At 46.4% G+C, this 27,624-nt stretch overlaps 1 protein-coding gene and 1 long non-coding RNA gene across 5 annotated transcripts in view; both read right to left on the reverse strand.

Annotated features, from left to right (window-relative positions):
* Nucleotides 1-384: 384 nt before the first annotated feature.
* Nucleotides 385-16,079, reverse strand: LOC121037057 (uncharacterized). Of its 3 annotated transcripts, XR_005793593.1 has the most exons (4): nt 15,409-16,079; nt 15,121-15,242; nt 13,303-13,392; nt 10,478-10,657 (listed from the first exon to the last, which is right to left on the reverse strand). It is a non-coding gene; the product is annotated as an uncharacterized LOC121037057 (long non-coding RNA). The 3 variants fall into 3 exon arrangements; XR_005793592.1 differs by lacking the exons at nt 10,478-10,657; nt 13,303-13,392 and adding an exon at nt 385-496 and having other exon boundaries at nt 15,409-16,009; XR_005793594.1 differs by lacking the exon at nt 13,303-13,392 and having other exon boundaries at nt 10,481-10,657; nt 15,409-16,014.
* A 6,754-nt stretch (nt 16,080-22,833) lies between these two features.
* Nucleotides 22,834-27,624, reverse strand: part of ARHGAP19 (Rho GTPase activating protein 19) — a 70,864-nt gene continuing 66,073 nt past the window's right edge. For both annotated transcript variants that reach the window (XM_040486031.1, XM_040486032.1), the window contains exon 12: nt 22,834-26,755. In XM_040486031.1, the coding sequence (XP_040341965.1) occupies nt 26,751-26,755 (5 nt within the window). In that variant the 3' untranslated portion in view covers nt 22,834-26,750. The remainder of the gene's footprint in view (nt 26,756-27,624) is intronic.

Raw genomic sequence — 27,624 nt, forward strand, 5'->3', positions numbered from 1 at the left:
AGCAGTATTTAAATTGACTTGGGGGAGGTTTGGAGGATTTTCAGGCAGGGCAGGAAGAATTTTTAAAATCAACTATTAGGTTGCTTTGGGGCTTCTGCCAAGCCAGTTTGGGTCCTTGGAGGGTGTTTCATCTTCAATGAACATTCATCAATGAACATTTATCAACCTCAGCCAGGGCAGCGGTCCAGAACCTAAGGTTCTGGGCAGTTTGTAGACACTTGCTCCCTGCAGGCTCCACCTGGCAGGACATGGATGGGGTGCCGCTGCGGGTTCCGGGGAGAGGGAGAGGCGGGTGAGGGCAGCGTGGATGCTCAAGGGTGGGGTGGGGCCATGTGGACCTGCTGTCGGGGCGGGGGGGGGGGGGGGGGGGCTGCAAAGCGGGGGGGCTCCCACCAAACAGAAACCACTCACTTTTGTTGGATCAATCAGGATAGTGCCTCCGGACAAATGGGGATGGACACAGCACAGAGGCCCTCTCGGAAGTTTCAGGCACCATCTGCAAGGAGATGAGGGCAAACTGTACCCAGGGAAGCACTGAACTGGTCCAGCTCTGTGACCAGTCCAGTATGTCCACCCACCCAGACCTCAGTTTCCCTCTATGAGAACAGATGCATAGCACAGTTCAATGCTTCTCCAGAGATAAACTGCAATCCCCAAGCTACAGCCCCATTTTACAGATAAGGAAATAGAGCCCCTAGAGGAGAAATAACAAACTCAGGGTCACAGAGCTGACTGGCTATCATAGATCAGCTTCCATTATGTTCATGTTTGCTGTCCAGCACCTAGCACAATAACTGGGACCTAGCAGATGCTCAAAAATGTTTATGAAATCAAAATGAACTGTAATGGGAGCAGAAAACCCAGGTCCTCGATCCTTGAGGAAAGACAGAATTTAGAAATCCAATTATCGTAACAGTCCAGAGCCAGACCAGCTGGCGTCTAGATAAATGTGCCCAACCAGGGACCCCGGACTGCTGCCCAGGCAGATCCACTCCTTTCTGCTATGAAAATCAGTTGCTTACCCCTTTCCCCAGCTGCCCATTCCCAGGACTTAGGGTGAGGAAATCACCTGAGGGCTTTGCCTTAAAACCTTGGAGCTGGAAGGAAACTTCCACAGCCTCTAGTTACAGTTCTGTGTTATGTCTCCTTAAAAGATTTTCATCAAGTGGATTCAACAAATATTTGTTGTGCATCCACTATGAACAAGGCTCTTCATTGCTAAAACAAGAAGTGTGACCCTTGTTAAAATTAGAAGCAAGTTTATAAGTCAGAAATTTTCTACAACCAGAGGTATTTAGTGAGCCAACATAATAAGCTTTCAATACAAATGGTATATACAGCAGCTATTATTTCAAAAAGCAAAGATCTAGGGCAAAAGAGGTCATTTTTTGGAGAAATTGCCATCTGGGTGGAAAAAAATAATAATTTCCAGGCATAGAAAACTCATTAGTGGACTAGGGAAGAATCCCAAGGCTCTTTCCAACAGACACAGACAAGATCTGCTCTAGGACAACTAAAGAGAACTGAAGATTTGACATCTGGCAAAACAAACTTTAGACAAGCCCCTGAAAAGTCAAGAAAGAATTAGAGGGAATTCAAGATTTACTCAAGCCTGCAGAAAACCAAAGTTCAATTACATAATTGAAAATATTAAATATGCTACAAATATTAAAACAGTGAAAGGTTAGAGAACAAGCTGCCTGGTTATATAAAAGTGTTTGCTTTAAAGTCTTGTGCTGAACTGATGTCCAACCTCAGAGTCAGAGTCTGAGTTCAACAGCCTCATGCGGACCGGGAGCCCAGCAGCGTATTTGATGTGAACAGAGACTCGATTCACATTTGATGCAATTCAGTGCTTTGTGAGTAGAAATCCATTCACCTACCCTATGAACCAGCTAGTTCTCTCCTAGGTAGAACTATATGGCTATTGCTACAGATGTAGATATGGATAGAGATAGAGACAAATTACTGTCTTAGCTCTGGCTGCTACAATAAAATACCACAGACCGGATAGACTGGGTGGTTTGAAAACAGACATTTATTTTTCATAGTTTTGGAGGCTTGGAAGTCCAAGATCAGGGTGCCAGCATGATCAGGTCCCTTTTCCTGGCTTGCAGAAAACTGCCTTCTTGCTGTATCCTCACACGGCAAAGAGGAAGGTCTGGAGTTTCTTCCTCTTCTTTTTCTTTAAGGTTTACATATTTGTTTTTGAGAGAGAGAGAGAAATTTATTTTTGAGAGAGAAAGAGAGAGAGCACGTACACACACACATGCACACGTGCACGCAAGCAAGGGAGGGTCAGAGAGAGAGGGAGACACAGAATCTGAAGCAGGCTCCAGGCTCTGAGCTGTCAGCACGGAGCCCGATGTAGGGCTTGAACCCACGAACCAAACCGTGAGATCATGACCTGATCTCAGTCCAACACTTAACTGACTGAGCCACCCAGGCACCCCCCCCCTTCCTCTTCTTATAGAGACACTAATCTCATCAGGAGGGTCCCACCCTCATGGCCTCACCTTAACCTAATCACCTCAGAAAGGCTCCACCTCCTAATACCATCACATTAGGAGTTAGGACTTCAAAAAATGAATTTGGGGTGATATAATTCTCAATAGAAATGAGGGGGTTAGTCCACCAGAAGACATGTATAAAACTATTTAAAACAGCCTCATTCATGGGGCGCCTGGGTGGCGCAGTCGGTTAAGCGTCCGACTTCAGCCAGGTCACGATCTCGCGGTCCGTGAGTTCGAGCCCCGCGTCGGGTTCTGGGCTGATGGCTCAGAGCCTGGAGCCTGTTTCCGGTTCTGTGTCTCCCTCTCTCTCTGCCCCTCCCCCGTTCATGCTCTGTCTCTCTCTGTCCCAAAAATAAATAAACGTTGAAAAAAACAAAAAAACAAAAAAAAACAGCCTCATTCATAACAGCCCAAACTTGGAAAAGAGTCTGCTGTTCATCAATAGGGAAATGGATAAACAGATTGTGGTGTATCCATACAATGGAATAATGAGCAAGACATGAATAAATCACACAGGCATTATGCTGAGTGAAAGAAGCTTGACACTAGAGTGCATACCATTTAATTCAATTTATATGAAGTAAAACACAAGCAAAACTAATCTACAGTAATAGAGATCAAAATAATGGTCGTCTTTGAGAGAGTAGTGACTGAAAGGGACACAAGGGAATTCTTCTGGGCTTCTAGAAATATTCTTTATTTTGATCTAGATGGTAGTAATGTGTGTGTGTGTGTGTGTGTGTGTGTGTGTGTGTGTGTGTGTGTGTAAAAATACACCTCGTTGTGCACTTAGGGGTGCCTGGGTGGCTCAGTCGGTTAAGTGTCTGACTTCAGCTCAGGTCACGATCTCACAGTTCATGGTTCAAGCCCCGCGCCGGGCTCTGTGCTGACAGCTCAGAGCCTGGAGCCTACTTCCGATTCTGTGTCTCCCTCTCTCTCTCTGCCCCTCCCCTGCTCATGCTCTGTCTCTCTCTGTCTCAAAAATAAATAAAAACATTTAAAAAATTAAAAAAAAAAATACACCTCATTGCGCACTTAAATTTAAGATATTATGTCAAAGTTATGCCCCGATTAAAAAAAGAAAAAACATTTCTATCAGGGAGGACAAGTAGATTGTGGGTGGGCTACCATTATCCCCTCCCTTGTCCATTAATACTGATTGATCACCAGACTCCTTTCCACTGAGCTCAGCTTCAGAATCGTTCTCAACCCAACACTCCAGCCAAGTAGCTTTGAATTGAAAACTGTTAGCATCTCCTCATGTACACACACAAGTATCTTAATTAAGATATGCTATCATCTTCCACTTGTTGGTCATGCTTTGGGGAAGCCTGGCTTCTACTGACTGACTGCTGGCAACTTCCCTGAATTCCAGGTTCAGTTCCCAGAAGAAAATGGCTTCAGAAGAGCAGACTTGGAAGCTGGAGAACAAGAGCGTGAGAGATACAGGACTGTCCCGGGGCCAGGTGATTAAGTCAGCACCACACATAACAATGGGGCCCAGCAAAGGCTAACATTTGACGGGGGCCCTCTTTCTTTCTTTCTTTCTTTCTTTCTTTCTTTCTTTCTTTCTTTCTTTTTTAAATATTTATTTTTGAGAGAGAGGGAAACAGAATGTGAGTGCGGGGAGAGGCAGAGAAAGAGGGAAACACAGAATCTGAAGCAGGCTCCAGGCTCTGAGTTGTCAGCACAGAGCCCAATGCCGGGCTTGAACTCACGGACCACGAGATCATGACCTGAACCGAAGTCAGATGCTTGACCGACTGAGCCACCCAGGCGCCTCGATGGGGGCCCACTTTCCACCACATGGAACAAACTGGCTTTCTCTAGTAGCAGGGAACAGAGAGGGAAGAGGAAAGAAGAGAAGTCTGGACCGTAGGAAATGACACCCTCTTGATCTGCACAAGGTCCTCTGGCAGCTGAAAACATAGCCTCTGTGTCATGTCTTATCAGGAATGCTAACTTCCTGTGGGTTCACTCTTCACAGCTTCCAAAATCCCCTACACCCTCTATCACACAACCATGTGATCTGGACAGAGTGGGAATACCCACCCCCATTTTAAGTAAGAAAACTGAGGTTCGTCGCTGTTGTGTGACTCACCAACACCCTGTTAACCAAGTAAGAGATCCAGGATTCAAACCCTGGACTGCCTTACTCCTAAGCCCACACTCCTTCTTTGTCTTTTCCTTTCAGTTTTTATTTTTACATCAAAGCGATACATACACATAAATAGTCAAATGATCCTGTAAGATCAGTTACGAAAATGGCAGTCAACCTCCACAACCACCGCCATTTGCCTTCCCAAGAGCTACCAACTTGTACCTCCTACAACTGACCATTTTGGAATTTCTCTCCGTGACACATGAAAATAAATCCACCAAGTTAAGTCACTGTGGAGCTCCAGCATACTGAGAACGCAAAGAAGTTCCCACAAGCTCCCAGAAGGAATAAAAATAACATCACCTACAAAGAGCTAGGAATTCGTGTTCTCTCGGCAGCAACACTGGCGCACAGAAGGCAGTGGGATTCTGAAGGAAAAGGACTCCCAACTCAGAATTCTATACACAGTCAAACTATCAATCAAATGTGAGAGTAAAGTAAAGACATTTTCATTTACTAAAAGTCTCAAAATATTGACTTCTCATGTACCTTTTTCTCAAGAAGCTCTCAGAGATGCCAACCCCTTTACGACCGAGCCACCATTGTGTTGCTGTTATACCTCTTCTCCTTCCTCTGTCTTTGCAGATCCTGCACCTTCAGTCAATTCAGTAGAATTTTAAGAGAGAGAAAATTGACCTATTCACTCCGTTATCATTACCCAGAAGTTCTCTGCTCTTTTTTGTATTCATTGTTTTTAAGGCAATGGACCCGTTCTTGAAACAAAATCTTACGCAAAAATCCCCATTGGCTCTCCGTTAAGAAAGTCGCTGCTGCTAATTACGGGAAAAAGGAATGGGCAAATTCGAACAACAACGCCATTTTGTACCTATAAATTAATTAATGGATCTAGGTATATGAGTATCAGCTGCTGTTAGCATCACGCCTTACATGAACACAGGCAAAATAACAACACAATACTGTGTGCACCTTTTGATGAAAGAACACACCATCGCCTATGGATTTAAAAGAATCACAACCTGAATGGATCAAGCTTCTGTATCCAACTACCAATTTATTGTAAATACAGATGCTGAACTGCAGGCAGCACCAGTATGCAGTCAGCAACATGCAGACTGGGGAAGGTCTGCTGGTCCAACGCCCCTGGGATCTTAAATGAATAATTAAAAGAGCGGGCAAAAGGGATGGAGGGAGAATCCGTGGATGAAAAGAGACCTTAAAGACATATCAAATAAAAACGTGGGTAAGTACACACCCACGTTCATAGCAGCATCATTCACACTAGCCAAGAGCAAGGGTCCATCCACAGGTGAATGGATAAACAAAATGTGGTGCCCACATACACTGGAATGTAATTCAGCCTTAAAAAGTAAGGAGATCCTGTCACATGCTGCAGCAATGTGGATGAACCCGGAGGACACTAAGGCTAAGTGAAATAAGCCAGTCACAGAAAGACAAATACTGTGTGACTCCACTTATATGAGGTGCCTAGAGCAGTCAAATTTAGAGAGACAGAAAGTGGAGTGGAAGTTATCAGGGGTGGGGGTCAACGGAATGGGGAGTTGTTCAATGGGTAAGAGTTTCAGTTTGGCAAAGTGAGAAAGTCCTGGAGAGGGATGGTGGTGAGGCACGCACAGCCAGTAGGAACAAACCTCACACCACTGAAGTATACACTCAAAATGGTTAAGATGCTGAATTTTATGCTGTGTATAAATTGATGTGTACAATGAAAAATTGTACTTTTTTTTTTACTACAACTAAAGATTTGTTTAATTTTTTTAATGTTTATTTATTTTTGAGAGAGAGAGAGAAACAGAGCCTGAGCGGGGAGGGAGAGAGAGAGACAGAGACAGAATGCAAAGCAGGCTCCGGGTTCTGAGCTGTCAGCACCAAGCCCAACACAAGGCTCGAACCCATGAGCAGAGAGATCATGACCTGAACCAAAGTCAGACGCTCAACCAACTAAGCCACCCAGGCGCCCTGAAAATTTTTGCTTAATTTTCAAAAGTGGGTAAGACTGAATGGCAGGGTTTAAAAAGGTGCTCTTGGGTGGTAAAGTTTACTCAGGAATGTGAGGAAGCGATTACCATAAAAGTTGGGATGGGGAGAAGAAGGGAGCTACGCCATTTCTTGACCGGAGTGCTGATTTACCCGAATGGTCACCTGATAGGAATTCATTATGCCATACATTCATCTTCCATGGATTTCTGTATCTGTTTCAAGTATAATTTAAAAGTAAGGGGGGGGGGAAGCCTGAGAAGAAAGAAAGCTGCTACAATCCTGTCAACGAGCCTATTCCAGTAAAACAACCACCTCGTTTGAATTAACAGAGGAGAATCTGGAACGAGGCAGCCTGAAGCTGAGCCTACCCGCTCTTCCTTGGCTCTCCCTCCCCGAATACTTTTGCGAACCCCTGTCTGTACCAAGTCTCCTCCCTGCATTTGAACCTCCTGCGCGCAGCCCGCCTCGACGCCTAGGGACATTCTCACAGAGCTAAAACAGCTGAGCTCCCCCGGGGGTCACAGGGAAACAGGACTCAGCAGCATGACAACAACCCAGGGTCTCACCCACATGAGTGCAAAAAGTAAGACTCAGATGCCTTTGTCGTCAGCTGTCAAATTTCATTTTCTGGTTCCCAAAATCTCTAATGTGAATTCTGCTAAAAATCTTTGTGCCACCATAATGTGCTGTCACAGGGTCAGGATGGCATAGTTTTCTGTCAGCCCGCAGTGATGAGCGTCCCAGTATGGAGTCCCTGATGCTCACAAAAACACAGCCCCCGGCGTGCACAGGAGGATGCTGTGGGATACTGGTTAAGAATGCAGCTCTTGTTCAGTCTGCCTGGGTTCAGATCTGGGCTCTGCCACCCGACCTCACACAACAGGCTCCTTATGATCTCTGGGCCTCTGGGTTCCCATAGGTAAAGTGGGGGGGGGGGGGGGCCCCCCAACAGTATTTATTCCATTGGGTTGTTATAGGGCCTCAATAAGCTGAAATATGTCAGGTCTTGAAAAAGAGTCTCGCTCAGGGTAAGTAATCAGTGCTTATCCTTATTTCCCTTACGGACACAGCCCCAGGCTCACAATGGCCAGAGAGGAAAAACAAGGAGGAGGGGAATCCATCAATCTACCCATCTTTCCTGCGTCCTGGGGATGGGAGAGCTTGAGAAGTCTTGTAGCTTCCAGACCTATTCCTCCAACTGCCTGGGCGAGTTCATACCTCAAACTCAACACGACTGCAAACCCAGTTCATGAGCTCCCCTGCCGCCCTCCTCTCCCTATTCCCCTCTCCCTATTCCTCTCTCAGCACTTCCCACTCCTGCCTGAGAGCTGGAGATGACCATGCCCACTTGACAGCTGAGGAAGCTGAGACCCAGAGGTAGAGAAGAACTTGCTCTGTCACAGACTGAGTGCCGGTAGACTGGGAACCAAAGCCAGGTCATTGGCTCTCTTCTGGCTACACCAGCAGAAGGGATGGGTTTGATACCATGTTCATCAGCACTCTCCATTACAAGTATAAGGGGTGTGAGCCAGGCCAGCCCAAGCCTAAGAGGCGTGTATCTGCTCCATTCCCAGCTGCAGACCGGGCAAAGGGATGGCTGGGTCTCTCGCTCATCTTTGCTTCTCTCTGACACCATGCCTTCAGACCAGCTCCCTACTAGGCTGGAATCACAGCCACCAGCAGCCTTGGTCTCACATCCTAACAGGCAAGGGCCAGAAAGAGCAAGGGTCTCACTTTCCCCGGGTTGACTTGTATCAGCCATACTTGGGCCCCATGCCCACTCCTTGGCATTGTAAGTCTGGATCCTGAGTGCCACCTTCAGGCTCTGTGGCTTGGCCGCTCCCACCTCTCTATCCTGAAATGAGGAGAATAACAGTAGCCGCTTCACTGGGCTGTGGTGAGGATCATTCATCTCATTCATCTCAACCAACGCTTAGCGCAAACCAACTACGCTGCAGGTGGCACGGTAGGTGCTGAAGCCACAGCAAAGGATGAGACCCAGTCCCTGCCCTCATGGAGTTTACAGTCTAGCAGGAAAGACAGATATTAACTGTATAGACTTATGAATGAATACCTCTGTTACACTTCTGGTAAGTGTTCTAAAGGAGAAGTACAGAGCATGATGGGAGAGAAAGAAAGGAACCTAGCTCAGGCTGAATGAGTAGCATTAAAAAGCCTGACTCAGGGCATGGAGTAAGCATTCAATCTACAGTAGCTATTATATAGGTTTTCTCCTCGCATCTTCCCAGTCATCTCTCAACCAACTTACCTTAAGAAAAGAGCTAGGTGACCTGGCGGCCCCGCCCTCCAACTCTGCAACCAATTACAAGGCTCCTAAGGGATGGAGAGAAAGTGTGACGCATGTGTTGGGACAGCTCAAGTGCAGCAGGTCCCCGGGCAGCCTGTTCCTGGTGGATGGCACACACCCAACTCTCGCCATCCCTGCCTAGCCAGAGCAGCAGCCCCTTCCTGGCTCCGGCTGAGGCTCCAGGGGCTTCTCAGGCTCCAGGGTCTCCCAGCTCCTTCCGCTGGCTCCGTGGCAAAGCCTAAATGAAGAAGTGCTGGAGAGAGATTTACTGCATAACAAGCCAATTTTCCATTCACCATTGCCAGGCTCTGCTGCTGTCCCCACAGCTCCTGGCCGTAGGGATGAGGGCCCTGCCCCTGTCTCTGCCCCAAGCCTCTGGGCTGTGTAATCATGTCCTGGTGACTGCCTCTGGAGGGACCATTTGCAAAACTCTCTTTGTGATCAAAGGATGTGTCTGTAGAACGCACTCAGTCCCCACCAGGCCCCTCCGGGGTGCCATTACCATCTCTCTTATACAGACACAATGGTTTGTTTTTTTTCTTTTCTTTTCAGGGAAGAAGGGCTAAGAGCCACTGTGTTAGATTAATTGCCACAAATGCTGACTCCATTCCTACATCCCATCACCATCACCACGACCCCAGCTCAAACCAGCAAGACCCTAATCAGGACTGTGGTGTCAGCCCATCTTGGGGTCTCCCGGCCCCCACTTCTCCCTTTACCACTGCAGAGACAGCCAAAGGGGCTGCCTGGCACACACATCACTTCTCCATTTTGCCACTTTCCATGGTTCTCTGGATCTGAACAATCTGAACCAGTCCACTTAATGTGGCCAACAAGGCCCCCCGTGATCTGGCCCCTCCTAACATTTCCAACTGTGTATTCTCAGGAAACCAAGCATCTCGTGCAGGGTTTTCCCAGAACATCATACACTTTCCTCATCCAAGAGTTTTCTAACACACGTCCTTCTCTTGTATTAATTTGTTCATTAAATAATGAATGCCTACTATGTGCCAACCTCTGTGTTGGCTCTGGGATGCCAACAGTGAGTCACACAGACACAGTCCCTGCCCTTGGGGAGTCCATGGTCTCCTATGAGAGGCAGACATCAATGAAAAACAAAGAATCGCCAGATTTTATAATTACTGAAAGTAGTGAGAGCTGTAAAGGAACTGAAAGGGCGGGCCTACGCCAGCCGACTCCATCTTGTTCTGTGTCCTTCACCTTGACCACACCTCCTCCCCTTGAGTAACCCCCCTCACCTGCCTAACAGGACTCGGACCCTTCCCCAGGACCCTTCCCCAGCCAATCGGCTGAGGCCATAGCCATTACCTCACCAACTGCCCCCAGGCCCCAATAAAACCTTTGTCCTTTTGAAACTCGCTCTCTTTCCCTGGTATCTCACCGCTGCGTCGGTGCAGGTAGGGGATTGAGCTCGAGCTAGCTCAAATAAAGGCTCTTTGCTTTTGCATCGGACTCGGCTCCCTAGTGGTCTTTGGGGATCACGAATTCTGGGCATAACAGAACCACTTAGGATTCTGGGAGCCCAAGAAGACTTCCGTGAGATGACGCCCAACCTGCCATCAGATGAAGAGTAGTGCATCTGGGTGGGAGTCTGGGGGTGGGAGAATTCCGGACGAAGCCCTGAGGCCAGAGGGCATCTGCAAGCTCTGGGATCTGAAAGCCTGGGTGGCAGTGGGCAGAGAATATGGAGATGGGCTGGAGGAGGAAGTGAGAACAGCCAGCAGATCATGTTAGAAGACTGTCCTTGACCCAGAGGACCTGGAGGGGTGTTTGAGCTAATCAGTGGACTCAAACAGAGCATGAGCCTTTGGACTGGGAGGAGGTAAGAATGGTAACAGGGAAGTCTGGTGAGATATGATGGGGACTGGACTGACATCACCACAGTTGAAATGCTGGGCCAAAGAGGACTTCATTTTTTCTAACTTTGTACTATGTACACAGATTTTCTACTGTGTATGTGTAAGGGGGTCACCATCCCTAGCCCCCTGACGTTGTTCAAGGGTCAACTGTTCTCAGAGGTACCCCAAAGTTGCAGATATAGTTCTTCTGCTCCCACTTTGTAGCAGCAACCCAACTTCCCTTTGGTTCAGAGACACAAGGGGCTCAACATGGCCGGATGGCAGTCTCAGTTCAATGGACTCATTGTGTTTCCCGATGGAAGCATACCTCCATCAGAACGAATGCCTTCAAACCAGCTAACCTCAAAGTTTCTGCAGGTAAGTTAGAGGAGTGACTTGCCTCAAGGTAACTGAACCAACTTAACTGACCTTAACCAAAGGTAAGGTAGAGGACTGAGAAGGTTGATTACTATGGGAGACAGTCACAGATCTAAAGCTTATAGTGCATCCTGTAAGACAGAACTCAACCTTCCAGGACAACGGGTACCATAACCAAGCCTTCAGGAGGCCATCCCATGTCCCATCAGATCAACTGCTTCCGGGTTATAGGGCATGTGGTAAGACTAGTGAATTCCCACCAGCACAAATCTGTTGCTGCTCTTATACTGCTCTGAAATGAGATCCCCAATCAGAAGCAATATTTTGTAGAATACCACGACAGTGAATGAGGTATTCTGTGAGCACACAGATGGTTGGGCTGGCAGAAGTATTTCAGGAAAGGGTGGCAAATCCTCATCCAGAATAAGTGTCTATTCCAATGATGACCAAATCGATGCTCTCCATGATGGAAGGGGTCCAATGTAATCAATCTACCACCAGATGGCTGCCCGACTGCTCCCCCCACATTCAGGAATGGTAAGCTTCTAAAGTGTCTGGAGGGCATTTCTTTCCTTCTTTTCCTCACTCACACAGTAATTTTCTGAGTCTCCCCCTGCACCGCAAGCTCACTGCTATGCTCATCCTGTAAGTGGCACAGCAGGAGGGAGCTAGGCTCTTGGCCATGGTGTCAGGCTCAAGGTTTTTATACACAGAGACATGACAAACAAGATGGCTGTAACTGCCACCACTTCTCAAATAGAATGATGTGGCACAAAGAGCACTGGACAAGGAGTCAGAGCACCTGACTTCTAGTTCTAGACCAGCCATCAGCACTCCTGTGATGTAATGGAGGCACACTGCCTCTCTGGCCTTAGTTCCTCATTCCTAAAACAGAATGAAAGCCCCAGGATAGTAGGTACCTGTGGTACCAAGGGTGGTGTGGTCAGATTGGTTCCCTTTGGGTGCAGGCAACAAGGGAGTCAGTTGTTTATTGAGATTTTTTTTAATGTTTATTTATTTTTGAGAGACAGAGCACAAGCAGGGGAGGGGCAGAGAGAGAGGGAGACACAGAATCTGAAGCAGGCTCCAGGCTCTGAGCTGTCGGCACAGAGTCTGATGCGGGGCTCGAACCCATAAACCCTGAGATCATGACCTGAGCCGAAGTTGGACACTTAACTGACTGAGCGACCCAGGCACCCCTATGGAGATTTTTTTTTTAATAATGAACTAGTAGTTGGTCTGCTTTTTATTATGACCATATACCTGCAATTCTAAAAAGTATCAGTGAAAGAATATTCCTCACCCAAAAAAAGCCTTTTGTTTGCCTAAGCCCTAAACAATTGCTACCATTACTATTAAAATTTAGTAATATATTTGTAAGCTATAAATAAGCACATTTTTACCACCTATCTTTTGATAAACGTGGCATTTTACATGGTTGTCAACTTGAACAATCCCAATTATACAATTGGCCACAGACACACACAGATCCAGCTACCTGTGTTTATTTCTAGGGTAAGTTTATAATGGTTGTCAATGTTTCAAGCTCACTTCTGACTAAAATTTAAACAAATAAATTAAAGAAAGGGAGATTTAATTGAGGTCCCCACCCACCCAGCCTCTCATGGCTGATGCATTAACTGGGTGAAAGGTCACCTGCGCCATCTAATGGTAGAGGTGGTGATTACAGGCACATGTACTTCCTACGAAAAAAAGAACGTAAAATGAATTGCATGTTGCAATAATATTGAGGGAGTGGGGAACAAACAAGAAATTTAATTAGTCAACCCTAGGGCTGACTGCATCACAGGTTTGCCTAGGTAACAATGGGCAAGTCTCTTCACTTCTCAGGGCCTCCGTTTCCTCATTCTTTTTTTTTTTTTTTTTAATGTTTGTTTATTTTTGAGAGAGAGAGAGAGAGAGAGAGAGAGCAGGGAGGGGTGGAAAGAGACAGAGTCACAGAATCTGAAGCAGGCTCCAGGCTCTGAGCTGTCAGCACAGAACCTGACGCGGGGCTTGAACTCACGAGCGGTGAGATCATGACCTGAGCTGAAGCCAGGCACTCAACCAACTGAGCCACCCAGGTGCTCCTCCTCATTCTTAAAACAGATTGATGATACCTACATCACGGACCGTAATGATTAAATGTGATACGGCATATAAAATTCCTGAGAGGCAGTGGGTGCTCAGATGTTGGTTTCCTTCCTTTCAGAGCTAATCAAAAGGGGAGAAAAACTAGAGTCGGTAGTCTCCCTAGGCACTGTCAGAAGGTCTGGATTTACTTCCCTTTTCCTACATCATTGCTAAGCTGCGGGTGCTGGGGCTGGGTATTAGCTCCCTGACTTCGAGGAAGCAGCCCCAGCTGCAGCCTTCCTGGGCATCCCACTTGGCACTGTGTGCCCACCCCAGCACCGGCTCACTCCACCCTCTGCCAGGTAAGGCTGAATCTGCCTCTGCCTCTGCCTAGGTGTCACCGCCCATATACATGCTCCTCCCCTTCCTGAAGGTTGCTGACCCCCTGCCCCTCCAGCCCCATATTCCACACCCACGACTGGTCACAAACTCTCCACCCACTGCCATCTCTACATCAGTGGTTCTCGGTGTGGCCTCTGGACCAACAATATTAGCACCACCTGGCACCCTGTTAGAACTGCAACTTCCTGGGCAACTGACTCAAACTCCAGGGGGTAGAGGGGCACCTGGGCGGCTCAGTCAGTTAAGTGTTCGACTTCAGCTCAGGTCATGATCTCACTACTCCTGAGTTCGAGCCCCATGTGGGGCTCTGTGCTGACCGCTCAGAGCCTGGAGCCTGTGTTGGATTCTGTGTCTCCCTCTCTCTCTGCCCCTCCCCCACTCATTCTCTCTCTCTCTCTCTCTCTCTCTCTCTCTCTCTCACTCTCTCACTCTCAAAAATAAACATTTAAAAAAATTTTTTTATTTGAACAGTTCACCCAAAGTACCACCTTAAAGTTATTTCGGGGAAACAATGCCTTTTTTTTTTTTAACTTGTTTTTTTTTTAACGTTTATTTATTTTTGGGACAGAGAGAGACAGAGCATGAACGGGGGAGGGGCAGAGAGAGAGGGAGACACAGAATCGGAAACAGGCTCCAGGCTCTGAGCCATCAGTCCAGAGCCTGACGGGGGGCTCGAACTCACGGACCGTGAGATCGTGACCTGGCTGAAGTCGGACGCTTAACCGACTGCGCCACCCAGGCGCCCCTCGGGGAAACAATGCCTTAAGTGTAGTCTGGCTCTCTCAGAATACACTCCACCCACCCTGCCCATCCCCCCAGAGCGTCCATGTCCCCTTTGCCTCTCATCTAAATTCCACACTTTTGTCAGTAATACCTTCCTGGACCATTCAGCAACCCCCTTCATCAGCCCCACCCGTGAGGCTGATATCCCTGAGAACTCCCCATGAAACATCACTAGTTCGGGAAATATATATGGAATGACTCAACTCTGGGCCCCCAAGATGTCCACCCCTGCTCCACAGCATCCAGGCTCCCCAACATTACATACTCTGCCTAAGCATTACCTCCAGGAAGTGTCCCTAGGCCTCCCCTTCCCCCATCTTTCCACCTTCTCTCTGCATCTTTCCACCTTCTCCCTATCCTCTCGGCCGACTTTCCACCCTTACCAAGACCAAGAGCCAAACACTTAAATAATTAGTACCTAGTTAAAAATCAATTTCCTTCATGCCCCTCAAAATACGCACACACATTCTATTGAAGCATAACATACATAGAGGAAAGTACAAATATGGTTAAGTGTACAGCTCAGTGAATCTTTGCAAACGAACACGCCCGCATAACCAGCATCTCAGAACTTCCTCACGCCCCCTTCCGGTCCGTTAGCACCCCATGGCCACCCTCAGCCCAGAGTAACCATTCTCCTATCTTCTAATAGCATGCATTCATTTTGCCCATCTTTATACTTACATAAATTAAATCATACAGCATGTTCTCAGCCATATTGTTACATGTAATTGCAAATCCTCCGTCCTCATTGCTGTGTAGTATTCCACCGTATGAATATTCCGCGTGTTAGTTTCTCATTCTTGCTGTAACAAATCGCCACAGATTCAGAGTTTTAAAACAGCACAAATCCATGATCTTACAGTTCTGGAGGTCAGAGGTCAGAAATGGGTCTCCTGAGCCAAAATCCAGGTGTCAGCAGGACTGCCTTCCTTCCCAAAGGCTCTAGGTTAAGAAAGAGTGTTTCCTCACCTTCTCGGCTTCCAGCAGCCGCCCGCATTCCTGGGCTCACGGCTCCTTCCGTCTCCAAAGCCAGTATAGACTGGTGGAGTCTTTCTCTTACCACTGTCTCTGACCCTTCTGTCCCCCTCTTCCTCATTTAAGGAAATTTGTGATACATTTGACCCACCCCGATAATCCAGGATAATCTCTTTAATGTCAGATGGTTCACCTGTTAATCCCATTTCCTGCCTAATCCCCCTTTGCTATGTAATGCAACATATTCACAGGATGTGAACATGTGGGAGGCAGAACCCACCACGTGGGTATCCATTCGAGTACTCTCGGGCATCTGGAGAGCTCCAGGCCAAGCCTGTTGGTGAGCATATTTCTGTTGGGTATAAACATATCAGCGGAACAGCCTGGGTATAGGCTAGACCTTCCGCTAGTTAGTTGATCCTGCCAGTTTTCTCCAAAGTGATTGAACCAACGTAACACTCCCGCCAGCCACGTGTGAATGCCAGTTGTGCTCAATGGTGCAACACTTGGCATTTTCCATGGCTCTTGCTGACACCGGGGACTCCCTTGCCACTCTGCCTTTCTCCGTGTCTGCGGGTCCAGCAACGTTTCACCCTGACCATCCGTTCATTTCCATTTCTGTTCCCAGGATGCAAAACCTTGTTGCAGAAAATGGCCATTTTCAGAGCATTTTCTGACCCAAACCTCAAATGTGTGTGGGTATTTTGGGGGCACTTATGGCCATTCAGCTAAACCCCGCTACTTACAGAATCTTAGGATGACAACAACTGCAGGGGCCACATACGTTCCATTTTCCCACTCAGAGCAATTATGTCACATGACCATGGTCTCTCAAGTTGCCATGCCTTAGGCTGGTTCCTGCACCAAAATCCCTTTCCACAGGCTACTTCTCACCATCCCTCATGACATGTGCCCTCCAGACAAGCTTCCCCAAATCTCCCAGTCAGATTCTATGCCGCTCCCCTCTGTTTCCACAGCATTCAGCTACCTACCTACCACCTACCACATCATATTAGAACCCACCATCTCTCCCACTGCACTGTGCCCCTGGGGCCGAGCCGAGACGACTGGACACAGCTCTTGCCCTGTGTCTATCCCTCAAGGTCAGAAACTCAAACTCACTTGTGTTCGTTAGTGATAGGCACCACCACTACCAGCACATTTTTATCCAGGAAGGAACAGAACAGCTTCTCCAATGGATAATCATTCCATTATTGGACAGATACATTTACTAAGTACATTTACTAAGAGCTTCCTATGTTCCAGGTACTGTTCTGGTATTGCAGAAACACAAAATAAGGAACAGCTCCTGCCTTCAAGAACTCTGGTTTCCACAAGCCAGATTCACTCTTTCCTGCCATTGGTCTCAGAAACAGTAACAAGGGTCCTCTCTCCTCCACATGGGAACACTCAGATGTTTCAAGTCAGCCAGGCAGGGAAAGGAGGCTTACTTAGTCAAGACCCCAACTGCAAACTAGGCAACGGAATTAGTGACAAAAAGGAATTTCCAGTGATAGAAATGAGATGGTAGCCTGGGGCAGGCACATGGGGATTGACTGTACAGTGGCATGAGAGAACTCTCTGGAATGATGGAAATATCGTGCATCTTAATCGGGGTGGTGGTTACAGGGATGTATGCATCTTATCCAACTGTATGCTTAGAGTTGCTTTAAAAGGAAAGATGAAGGTGCCTGGGTGGCTCAGATGATTGAGTGCCCAACTCTTGATTTCAGCTCAGGTCGTGATCCCAGGGTCCTGAGATCGAGCTCCCCATGGGGCTCTTTGCTGAGCATGGAGTCTGCTTGAGATTCTCTCTCTCTCTCCCTCTGCCCCTCTTCCCGACTCATACTCTCTAAAAAATTAAATAATTTTTAAAAATAAAATAAAAGGAAAGATGAATTCAATTCTATACACTGGCACTCACTGCCACTCACTGGATGTATCACCTCAGGCCTAAGTCACTATTTTTCCAAATCTCCATTTCTATCTGTAAAACATCATTTGCGAGCTAGTTTGATGACTTTCAGGCTCCTTATTTATTTATTTATTTTTTTTTATTTTTTTTTCAACGTTTATTTTATTTTTGGGACAGAGAGAGACAGAGCATGAACGGGCGAGGGGCAGAGAGAGAGGGAGACACAGAATCAGAAACAGGCTCCAGGCTCTGAGCCATCAGCCCAGAGCCCGACGTGGGGCTCGAACTCCCGGACCGTGAGATCGTGACCTGGTTGAAGTCGGACGCTTAACCGACTGCGCCACCCAGGCGCCCCTCAGGCTCCTTATTTATATAAATTCTTACTGTAAATCAGAGACAAAGGAGCTAGCTCCCTGGCTCAAGTGGGCATGGGGAATCTGGTGGTATGCTTCCAACCCCTTCCCCTCCTCACAATGGCCCTGAGAGGGCGCCATTGTCCCTAAGTCCCAAATAGCTCTGCCAGGCGCCGATTCTGTCTCTGCAAAGGATTTGCCTGAGACTAAATATATCCCCTTTTCCTCCATACCAGCTGGTTTCTAGATTGCTCTGGAAAGAGTAGGCTTTTGTGCTTCCATGGAAGAGGGAAGCAGTGACAAAAAAGACGGCCATGCCTCTCCTCTCCATTCTCCTCCTCTTCCTGGTTCATTGCACACAATTCCCACAGCAAGCGTTCAAGAAGTGGCTGCAGTACAAGACCTCTCATTAATGGTCAATTCCAGTTACATTAAAGTACTTAATAAAGCCTGGATTACTGGGTGATTAGGTTTCCAGTAAATCCCAGTGGCTTTTCATCTGGGCCAGCAGAAGGCCCTGGCCCCAGGCCTGTAAGCTGAACAGAAAAATTAATGGGTGTTTTATGCCCAAGACAGTCGGTCATGAGGAAGGAGGTTACATTTTTAACGTTTTCTTTCCTGCTCTGACCAGCACAACTTCCTCTTCCTTTGCTTTTAGAGAATTCATCACTAGTTCCCTGCATTTGGGAAGATGAAGACCCTTAACACCCACAAATTTCAGTGTCTACACTTTACAGCTACATTTTTACCCATATAGAAACTATAGGACACACACACACACACCTTATTATGAATTCACTAACTTAAAAAAGATCTTGATGGATCACAACACGGACAAGCACTGAAGGGCAGCATCGCCTCTGGGAGAAGCAGGCCGTGCTCGGTGCACACCCTGACTTGAAGTCCCCTTGTAGCAAATCCCAGCAGCCCCCAGGGCTGTGCACACCAGGAGCAGAGGCATTCCCATGGCCAGCCATAGCAGGCAGGAGCCAATCCCAGAGAAGCCGGCGGCTAAACCTTTTACCACCTTTCCTGTGACCTTCCCTCCCCTCTCCAGGGTGGTCTCATGACTAAAGGAAAAGAGAAGATGTGGCCACAGATGCCACTGGAGTTGAGGAGTATGTTCTGGGAAAGAAAGGACAGCTTAGGATTGATTAGAGCCCCAGAGGCTCTGGAACACAGCAGTATAACATGAGCCATTTACGTAAATTAACATTTTCCAGTGACCATGTTAATTAAAAAGGTAAAAAAAAGAACCAAGTAAAATTCATTTTAGTGGTATAATTTATTAGCCCAGTATATCCAAAATATCATTTCAACATGTAATTCTTATAAAAATGGAGACATTTTCACATGCTGTTTTCCTTACTAAGGCTTTGAATTCTGGGGTGTATTTCACACGGAGAGCACATCGCAGTTCAGACTGCCATATTTCAGGTTCTCGATATCCTTTTAAGATGAGGGGCTACCATATCCAACAGTGCCTGTGAGAGAGCAAAGAAATGAGCAGTTCCCAGCAGCCAGGGGAAGGGGGTGGTTATGGTGGGCACCCCCCTCCTGCATCCGAATGCCATTCCTGACAGGCACGCCTCCTGTCTCCCAGAGCCAGCACTGAGAAGCTCAGGAGAACGTCCTACGCAGACCCAGGGCCCCGCCAGGAGATGCGCAGCGGTGTCACACAGAGGATGCCGAGTGGAGCTCGTGGGCCAAATCCAGGCTGTGGAGGAGTTGTATTTGGCTCCTATGCCGTTTTTCAATCTCTTGAAGCAGTTGTTTTCACAACCTTGTATTTCCCTCCTGGCTCTTTTAGACACTGGGTATGTAACTCCTGTGTGAGACCACAGTTCTTGAAGTCAGGCAGCCCTGCATGCTAATCCTGACTCTACTGCTTTTTGGCTGACATTGGATACATTAAACCCTTCCTATGTCTCCTATTATAAAATTGGAGAGAACAATACTTTACAGACATGTGTGACTTTAGTGAGATAAGGCATTCATTGGCTAGCACGAGGCTTCGTACATTGTAAGTACCTGATAAATGGTGGCATTAGTGTTTCATTCACGGGAGGCTTGAACTCCTTAGAGCCCCTACCAGTCTTATTTCAATACGGGAAATTGGGAAGTCCATGGACAGGAGCAGCTCTTAAAAGCAACCTCTACTTGCCTACACCGATGTTGACGAACGGCTTCTGCACTAACAACCTTTAGACAGTCTGTTTCTTTTCTCTGTGGTTCAACTGAATTAAGCAGCCCTTAGTACCAAGGCACCACAAATTTTAAAAGGCTTATTTCTGGGAACGAAAGCGGAAGCTAGCAATGACACCAGTGGCTCCTCCTGCTAACCTCCATCCTGGTTCCAAGGTAGAAGACTTGGGGTCTGGGCACCAGATGCTGCTGATAAAAGATACGAATGATCGGGGTGCCTGGGTGGCTCAGTCAGTTGAGCATCTGACTTTGGCTCAGGTCATGATCTTAAAGTTTGTGGGTTCGAGCCCCACGTCAGGCTCTGTGCTGACAGTTCAGAGCCTGGAGCCTGCTTTGGATTCTGTGTCTCCCTCTCTCCCCCTCCCCTGCTCACTCTCTGTCTCTCTAAAATGAATAAACGTTAAAAAAAAAAAAAAAAAAAGATATTAATGATCAAGTTGGAACAAATCTTGGCCATTGCTCCACCCCAATTTTTGTTTTTGCTTTTCATGGAGAAATTAAGTGCCTGGGACTTAAAAACATCTAAACAATGATGAACTCCACACCACAACCCTCTAGCCTGGGGTTCAGGCTCCTTACCATCCCCACCGCCATATGCCTTTACTTATTTTTCATTTTTTAATTTTTTGAGACAGTGAGGGCAAGGGAGGGGCATAGAGAGAGGGGTACAGAGGATCCCAAGCAGGCTCTGCGCTGACAGCCACGAGCCCGTTGCAGGGCTTAAACTCACAAACTGTGAGATCATGGCCTGAGCCGAAGTCGGACGCTCAAACAACTGAACCACCCAGGCACCCCCACCGTATGCTTTTAATTCAGAGATGTAGGTAGGAGCAAAAAGCGGGCAGCCCACCACAGGGGACAGAGGCCACAGAACTAGCCCAGGAGGAAGGGGAGGCTAAGGAAACCTTTTCCCAGTTCTGTTTCCCATCTTCCCTTTCTGCTATTTAATGCATATCTTGCTTCTTCATTCCTTTCTACAATTCAAGTATTGATAATGTGCCCAGCACTGTACTAGGCATTTTGAACCTCCTCCTATTTTTCAAAATAACTCTTGTCTCCTCCACACCTTTTTCTTTCCTTTTGCATTACTCAGTTTCCCATGTGCTATCTATGAGTCTCTCCATGATTCACTCTCTGGAAAAAGATGTGGCTCCTTTCTTTACAGTAAATAATATATGAGTTGGCCCCTGGGGGCTGGGGAGAGGGACAGACAGTTCTGTGCAGCACCCAGGGAGCCTACATGGCAAACGAGGAGCACATGGGTAGGTAATGGAGTAAAGACAACTGCAGAGGTTTTATTTCAGTACAGATTTAAGTAACTCCTTTGTTATCAAAAATAACTATGTCAGCATCAATAACCTGCTGCTTATAAAATGTATTCTTGGCAGAGACAGAGAGAGAATTAACATCTAATGAATACTTGCCATCTGCCAGGCAGAGTGGAAGTCTCGTGGTTCTTGGTATTTTAGTGGTCAAGGACTCCTCTGGGATTCTTGTGGAAGCTACAAACTCTCTCCCTTAGAAAAATTCAAACGTACACAAAATTTTACATAGAATTACAAGGGCAAACAATGTTCCAAAGCACAATCACAGACCCCAGACTAAAACTTCTTGCGAGGGGCACCTGGGTGGCTCAGTCAATTAAGTGTCCGACTCTTGGTTTCACCTCAGGTCATGATCGCATGTTTTGTGGGTTCGAGCCACACTAACAGCATGGAGCCTGCTTGGAATTCTCTCTCTTCCTCTCTCTGCCCCTCCCCCACTTGCACTTTTTTCTCGCTCAAAATAAACATTAAAAAAAAATTGGGGCAGATGAACATGAGGGAAGGGAAACAAAAATAATATAAAAACAGGAAGGGGGACAAAACAAAAGAGACTCATAAATATGGAGAACAAACTGAGGGTTGCTGGAGGGGTTGTGGGAGGGGGGATGGGTTATATGGGTAAAGGGCATTAAGGAATCTACTGAAATCATTGCTTCACTATATACTAATTTGGACGTAAATTTTTAAAAATAAAAAATAAATTAAACACTTCAAAAAAGAAAAAAAATTGGGCACCTGGGTGGCTCAGTTGGTTAAGCGTCCGACTTTGGCTCAGGTCATGATCTCACGGTTCGTGAGTTCGAGCCCTGCATCGGGCTCTGTGCTGACAGCTCATTGCCTGGATCCTGCTTCAGATTCTGTGTCTCCCTCTCTCTGCCCCTCCCCTACTCGTGCCTCTGTCTCTCCCTCTCTCTCAAAAGTAAATAAACATTAAAACAAATAAAAAAAAATAAAAAAATACTTTTCTGCCAAGCCCTTACATCTGAAAGCATAGCATTATTGAGACAAGATGCCATTATCCCCACCTGACAGATGAGGGTACATCCCCAAGGTCATATACATCATAAGTGACAGAAACATTTCAACCAGGTTGTCTAAACACCTCAACTTATTACCCTAGATGAAAATATCAATCATTTTTTACTGTCATTATAACCGTCATTCCCTTTTTTTTTTTTTTTAAGATTTTAAGTAATCTCTTCGCCTGATGTGGTGCTCGAACCCACAACCCTGAGATCAAGAGTCACACGCTCCACCAACTGAGCCAGCCAGGCACCCCATCATTCCTTATCTTTACACGAGGAAATAAAATCATGTGAGAGACTGAATCTGTGCAAAACATTCTAGACTCAACCACAGGACGCCAGAAAGCTCAGACTTCCCAGAGGTTCCAATCCCATTTCTTATCAGCCAAAAGCCCCACTCCCTGTGAACTTCATCTACTCAGCTAGAAAACAAGCCAGAGGTGATTTTCTTAGACAGGTTTCATATTCCTCAGAATAAGAGGCCAACCTCTTTGTCAATATCTCAATAAAACTAAGGAGAAAAAATTTTTTAAGAAGCAATCTCTCCTTAAGACAATCTATCAGTGAAAATTGGAATTAAGAGACCAGTCAAAGCCTATGGATATGAAACAAAAGATTTAATTTCAGAATATTACATGAATAAAAAAGACAGTGCATATTGTTGTTTCTTTACAGTTACATAGATCTATCCGATATATAGTCAAATAAGAATGATATACAAAAAATGGTGAAACAGTTAAGAAACCTTGTTTCCGTGTTGAGGGAGCTCAGGGAGAATGGGAGGGCAACCCCTGCCATGAAGGGCCCCGGGAGCAGGAGCGTTTTTTTCCCAATAGGCTCTGCCAGGCTCCCAGCAAGTGTGGGTGAGTGCTCTGCTCAATGGCTCTCTAGCCCCCAGGCTGTGGCCTCGAACACTCCAGCTTCCATGGCAACGCAAGCGCTCAGACTATCACCACCCCACCTCCTCACTAGCCCCTGCACTGACTCTCCACTACACGTTGGCATTGGCTGCTAGGGAAGCTAGCTTTTCCCTGGGGAGTTTTAGATTGGGTTAATTACCACTGGTTTGAAAAGCTTGTGCATCTTAGGAACCCAAATCTTCCCCAGATTCTAGAGCAATCTTGCCAAATGCCGGTATCCAGGTTTAGATCAAGGTCTTGTCTTCAGTACAAAAGCTTCAGGGTGGAGGGGACAGGGATGAGGTTCTCCCCAGGAAAAGGGAAATCTACTTAGAAAAGACCTTCCAGCATTTGCGTGAGGCCGTGTGTGAAGTAAGGAAGCAGCAAGAGTCTAGAGAAGTCCATTCCCAAAGATGGCTGCCCCAGGTAAGCATGGGCCACACAGCTGGTCACTGCAAGGCACAGTTGCGATGACCACAGCTTCTCCTAGGAGGCAGTATTTTAAACCATATCCTAACAGAGGCTCCTGCGAGGGAAGCTGCACAAAAACACTGCTATCCGGGAGGAAAGGCTCTGCCCCGATACTCTGGGATCTGCTGGCTTCCTCACAGGCCAACAAAGGGCTGCCTCTGCAGTGGTCATCGCCGTCAACAGCCCTGCACTGCTCCATTTCCCAAGGGTGCTCCCTTGTCATTCCTGACAGACCCTAGAAAGATATTCAGGGTGAAGAGTGTGTGGAGGACCAACTGCCGCTTCAGTTACGATTTGTAAACAACCATCTCCTTTGACATGTTTTGGCACTCAGGTATCATCAGTATCTTCTAATCTTCTTTCGCTGCGGCAGTGGAGTTTTTCAAACCAGACTCACTGGTCCCAGTGCAAAAGTCTGTCATTATAAAAGGTTAGAAACCCCAGTGACTATGATTTTCACTGATTCACCCAGTGATGTGAATCAAGGCGGTGCTCTGTGTTTCCATGCTCATGCCCACTGGCACAAATACACTGCCCTGCACTGACGTATCAGAATCCATCGCAACTGACCCCAGAAAGAAATGAAATCTTAAAAATCATAAGAGGCATTTCCAAAGAGACTGTTCCAACATGAAAAATAAACATAACAGATTAAAAAAAACATCTTATAGATTAAAAAACTGTTAAATACTGGCTCAAGAATACCCGCCCACCAAGTCAGAAGGGAGACAGTACCCTTCTGTGGCAAATGACAAAGGGCTTTGAGTTCTCCGTAAGATTCCACAGGATTAGAACGCTTACATATTATAAGGCAGAAGGTTATGCTGTTTATTTCTCAAATTTGGATTCCAACTGGATCACAGCTTCTGTTAAAAAATTACCTATCACACCCTTTAAGCAAGGGAAAGTATATTTAATAAATAACTTAAATGAAACACACATACCCGAATACACACATAAATTGCCCAAGGAAGCGAGCTATATAAAAGCATGTGCGTGTGGCAAGCATCTTTCTCACCATCCTGGTGCCAGAACACTACCCTGGGGTATCAATTCCATCCAACCAAAGAAAGTCTCCTAAATCTCAGCCACCTTCCTCAAATAGAACGCCAGAACAAACCTGATGAGAGGGAGCTATCAGGTCACTGCCCTGCTCTCTCCACCTGATGCCAGGCATGTTTAACCGACCACGCCACTCTGGGATGAAACATTTAGACGAATAAAGAAACGAACTACAGAGTTAAGGGAGAGCATTACTTCAGTCTGGTCATACCGAAAGCAGCGTCTGTTTGCATTCACTGGTAGCTGGTGCTTATTTTCTCAATAAGAAAAAAGCCAAATAGAAATCTACATAAGTGAAATTGCTAAAAATATTTTTAAGAATGACATAAAACTGTTTTAGAGAAAAGGGATTCTATGCAGGTTTATACTCCTCACCATCTACCATTCACAATCCATTGAATTGGAAAGCCAAATTTTACATTTCCCTTCACTACTGCTGTTACAGCAGCAAATGAAGCAGGAGGCACGGAAGAGGACTGACACCTGGACACAAAACCGAAGCATGCTCCCCGCAGAGTCATCTTCCGTTTCAGGAGAAACGCAGCCTTTTCAATAGTTTGAAGATAGTCAGCAAATCATACTTTGCCAGGCAACTGCTTCTGCACAGAGCCTGACTCAGCTCCAGCACAGGGCAAGAGCGGCCGCGCAGCTTAATAGAGCAGGCCCGCTCCGAACGTCCTCGCCAGCCACACACCGCTCTCCGGGCAGTGAGTCCGCACACCGGATCAAAGCCATGCCACCGCTCACCTCCAACGCACGTGAACATCCCCAACCAGGTCAAAGCCCCAGCCCCACCTCCAGACCACTCCCTTGCCCATCCTGACGAGGAGGGGGCAGCGCAGCAACCCTCCTCAAGCACTGGTGATAAGCCTTAACTGCTTCCAAAGGAGAACATGCTCCTTTAAATCCTCCCAGCCCTGCAGAGTGATGCTGGCTTCCTCCCTGTGGCTCCAGCTTGCTCTCAGGAGACAGTCCAGCCCGCACACACCATCCCTTAGAAGGATGCAATATAATCCCGTCCACAAGGAGTCACCACGGTCATAAAGCCAGCTGGCCCCATCCTAGTCACACTCCAGAGCTTCCACTACATTCAGATGTATCGGCAAACCTCTATTAAGCCGTCAGTGACTTGCCTTGAGTCACAGTGATTTGGCACAGAAGTACTGGCACCAGAGATGTTTTAGGTGAGAGGAGACTGAATGAAGGAGACGAGTTCAGCAACCACACAATTACTTTGGCGTCACTGAGGAAAGGGGAAGAGAGGGAAGGAGGGAGAGATGCAAGGAGAGAGGAAGGGACAAAGTTTAACAAATGACATTTGTTAAAATATTCTATCATTCTGAATTCTCCCTTTTCAATGCCACAGGCCAAATACCCTGCAATCTCAGGCCCAAGAAATAATTTGTAAATTTCAGGGAAAGCTGTTAAGTTCTTTGGACACAAATGATATTGAGGAGTACAGCCGCATGAGACAAAGAGCTTTCCCAAAGCTTAAGGTGAAAAAGAAGGGAAAGACACCTGTCTTAGAGGCAATTTAGAGTACCTATCCGAAAAATGGCTTTAAAAAAGACAACAACAAACAAACAAGAAACAACCAAAATACCCCCAACACTAACAAAACAGAGAAAAGCCCCAAATATCAGTTAAAAATAGTATCAACCCACTAGGATTGACAGTACTTTTTAAAAAAATCACTGACAGTTGAGCACAACTTTCATATTTTTAAAAATAATATCTGCCTGAACAAATACATGGAATGAGCACTGAAGCCCACCTGGTCCTGCCCATTTACTGCGCTGTGTGAGCTGGTTGGCTAGTTCAGTGGTTTCCCCATGATATTTTCAAAGAGAGAGAAAGAGAGAGATGCCAGCACTCATTCAGTAGGCAGAGTCTATAGACATTATCCAGTGAGTGGGGTTAGAGGTGTCAGTCAGGTCACAGGATTAGGTGACTCTCACAATTCAAAATGCAGCAAGCAGGCTGCAAGTCCAAGCTTCTCCACGAGCGGTAATGATGCCTGGCCCACTAAAGAGAAAATTCTGGGTGGACAACAGGAGAACTCTGGATCCTTCAGGGGAACCCTAGGCTGAAAGAAAAATAAGAACATTAAGCACATTTATAAACATTTCTTTTTGCAAACATCCCACCTAAAAGCTAGAGAATCTACACTTAATATTTCTACAAACTGAAGGTTCAATAGCTTGAGAATTTCTGACTCTCTATCAAATAAACATCACTTTGTCCACTTGCCCTAATCTCAGTTCATTGTAACAACTTGGGACACCTGGGTGGCTCAACTGGTTAAGCATACAACTTCGGCTCAGGTCATGATCTCAGGGTTGTGAGTTTGAGCCTCACATCAGACTCTGTGCTGACAGCTCAGAGCCTGGAGCCTGCTTCAGATTCTGTGTCTTCCTCTCTCTCTGCCCCTCCCCCACCTCTCAAAAAATAAAGATTAAAAATAAATAAATTAAATTAAACTAAATTAAATTTAATTTAAAAATGTAATGACAATAACAGCTACCACTTTACTGCTCTGAGTTTCTTTTATACCTTATCTCATTTATCTTCATAACAATTTGTGCATGAGATAACACTCTTGCCATTTTACAGGTGAAGAATCTGAAGCCTACACAAGTTAACTTGCCCCAAGATAAATAGCTATTGAGCAGCAAAGCTGGGAAATGAACCAAAGCCTAACTGAATGCAGAGCTCATGTTCTTACCACTACTACGCCTCTCACCAGCAAATGTTTACTAAATGCCTAGTAGATGTCATTACTGGGAGAAAAAGAACAGGAGACAGGAGACCACAAATATATTCTTAAGTCTGGCCCTGTCTTTCAGAAAAGAAACTAGCTACAGATATTAGATGATACAAGTGAAGTAAATAATGACGATAAATCATACTAAATGTCAACATTTTAGTAGTGTCCACAAGAATCCAAAGGAAAAC

The sequence above is a fragment of the Herpailurus yagouaroundi genome, unplaced genomic scaffold, assembly GCF_014898765.1.
Source record: "Herpailurus yagouaroundi ecotype Mexico unplaced genomic scaffold, PumYag 163, whole genome shotgun sequence".
Taxonomy (NCBI): Eukaryota; Metazoa; Chordata; class Mammalia; order Carnivora; family Felidae; genus Herpailurus; species Herpailurus yagouaroundi.